Source organism: Cebus imitator, unplaced genomic scaffold (assembly GCF_001604975.1).
Source record: "Cebus imitator isolate Cc_AM_T3 unplaced genomic scaffold, Cebus_imitator-1.0 Scaffold82, whole genome shotgun sequence".
Lineage (NCBI taxonomy): Eukaryota > Metazoa > Chordata > Mammalia > Primates > Cebidae > Cebus > Cebus imitator.
The window spans coordinates 4,811,819-4,814,194 of record NW_016107397.1 but is presented as its reverse complement, the minus strand read 5'-3'; the positions used below and the strand labels follow the sequence as shown (position 1 = coordinate 4,814,194).

The 2,376-nt window shown below is 42.5% G+C and overlaps 1 protein-coding gene across 1 annotated transcript in view; it reads left to right on the top strand.

Moving 5' to 3' along the window:
• Positions 1 to 2,376, top strand: part of ARPC1A (actin related protein 2/3 complex subunit 1A) — a 21,578-nt gene that overhangs the window by 2,924 nt on the left and 16,278 nt on the right. The window contains exon 2 of the mRNA XM_017533684.2: positions 2,162 to 2,269. Within this exon, the coding sequence (XP_017389173.1) occupies positions 2,162 to 2,269 (108 nt within the window). The remainder of the gene's footprint in view (positions 1 to 2,161; positions 2,270 to 2,376) is intronic.

The following is a 2,376-nucleotide window of genomic DNA, read 5'->3' as shown; positions in this document are numbered from 1 at the left end:
AGGTTTCACCACGTTGGTCAGGCTGATCTTGAACTCCCAACCTCAGGTGATCTGCCCGCCTCGGCCTCCCAGAGTGCTAGGATTACAGGCGTGCGCCACTGCGCCTGGCCTATTTATTTATTTATGAGATGGAGTCTCACTCTGTTGCCAGGCCGAAGTGCAGTGGCGTGATGAGCTTAGCTCACTGCAATCTCCGCCTGCCGGGTTCAAGTAATTTTCCTGCCTCAGCCTCCCAGGTAGCTGGGACTACAGGTGTACACCACCACGCCACAACTGGCTAATTTTTTGTATTTTAATAGAGACAAGGTTTCATCTTATTGGTCAGGATGGTCTTGATCTCCAGACCTCATGATCCCCCTGCCTCCGAAAGTGCTGGGATTATAGGCATGAGCCACCACACCCAGCCTATTTATTTATTTTTTGAGACAGGGTTTCTCTCTGTCACCCAGGCTGGAGTGCAGTGGAACAAACACGGCTCATTGCAGTCTCTGACTCCTGGGATCCAGCAGTCCTGCCACCTCAACCTCCCAGGTAGTTGGGACTACAGGTTTGCACCACCACACCTGGCTAATTTTTTGATTTTTTGTGGAGACAGGGTCTTACTTTGTTGCCCAGGATGATCTCAAATTCCTGTACTCAAGCAGTCCTCCTGCCTTGGTCTCCCAAGGTGCTGGGTTTATAGGTGTAAGTCTCTGCACCTGGCTGTCTTTTTCAGAATGAACTTTTTTAGATAGGTTTCTAAGAAACCGATTCTATAGCCAGGCATGGTGGCTAATGACTGTAATCCTACCACTTTGGGAGGCTAAGGGGGACAGATTGCTTGAGACCAGGAGTTTGAGACCAGCCTGGCCAACATGGTGAAACCTCATCTCTTCTAAACGTACAAAGATTAGCCAGGCATGGTGGTACAAGCCTGTAATCCCAGCTACTCGGGAGGCTGAGGCACGAGACTCACTTGAACCCAGGAGGTGGAGGTTGTAGTAAGCCAAGATTGTGCCACTGCACTCCGGGCTGGATGACAGAGTGAGACTCTGTCTCAAAAAAGTAAAAATAAAAAATAAATAAATAAAGTTATTCTGTAGAAAGGTAATTTAGCATTCAAGGAAAGGCATTTGGCACAATATTTAGTCTGTCAGCTGTTGAGCAACCAGACATGATTGGTTTTTAAACAGCAGTTTGGGGGCAGAAATTGAATTAGGTTAAGCCAAAGTACTGACTGGTCGTAGACATAAATCATCTTTTTTGAATGGTGCTAGAGAATTAGAGGCTAATGCCCTATGTGAGGTTCTTCTGATTTCTTGGTTGTGATTTCTCAGTGAAAGAAATTAAAAAGAATTTGCAGATTCCTAGAGGCTTGTGAAGGCTATTAAGCTGTCTTACAACCCCAAATTAACAAAAAATGGAACAGCAAACGAGTGAATATTCATAGTAAAAACTGAAGCAATTTCAAAATCCAGTTTTTATCTCAGAGGTTAACACCATATGTAATCCCGAATCTCATGACAAAGGACTGAGTTAGTCAATATCTATGCTTACTAATGCGGACCCCTGAAAACCAACTATTCTGAGAATGTCAAGGCCAGGAGTGGAGAAGGGCCTGTTCATGGTTCTTTTCTTTTCTGTCCTTTAGAAATGTACCTTGTCAGCGGGCGCAGTGGCTCATGCCTGTAATCCCAGCACTTTGGGAGGCTGAGGCTGGTGGATCACTTGAGCCCAGGAGTTTGAGACTAACCTGGTCAACATGGAGAAATCCCATCTCTACAAAAAATACAAAAATTAGCCAGTCTTATAATCTGGTCTCAAAAAAGAAATGTGCCTTGTCTGTGGCAGGAGGGCTGGTGACTGACAGAAGAATGTTGAATGTTCAGTTACTTTTCTATAGAACCTTTTTCTTAGAAACCATTCTGGAAAAGATAATATACTGAATTGTTTTTTGTTTTTTTTTTTTTTTTTATTAAGGAAAATATTTATCCCTCGGGTTTCAACTCATTTTCTTACTTAAAAATTTCATTACAGTAAGATTCTTATATTTTGTTTTTTTTTTTTTTTTTAATTAAGGAAAAGAGTGGCATGCTTAAGTGTTTTCATCTGACATACATTTGTAGGTCATTTGGGGATGCTCATTGAGTGGATAAACTGAAACAGTTTTCCCCTCTCATAGGTGGGTGAGCAAGCACATTAAAAAACCGATTCGCTCCACAGTCCTCAGCTTGGATTGGCATCCCAACAACGTTTTGCTGGCAGCAGGATCATGTGACTTCAAATGCAGGTGGGAACCAATGAGAACTGATAGACTTGAGCTGCACATTGTTCATCCTTCATATTTATAAGGTTCCCTTTCTTTTTTTATACTTTTCTTTTTTTTTTTTTTTTTTT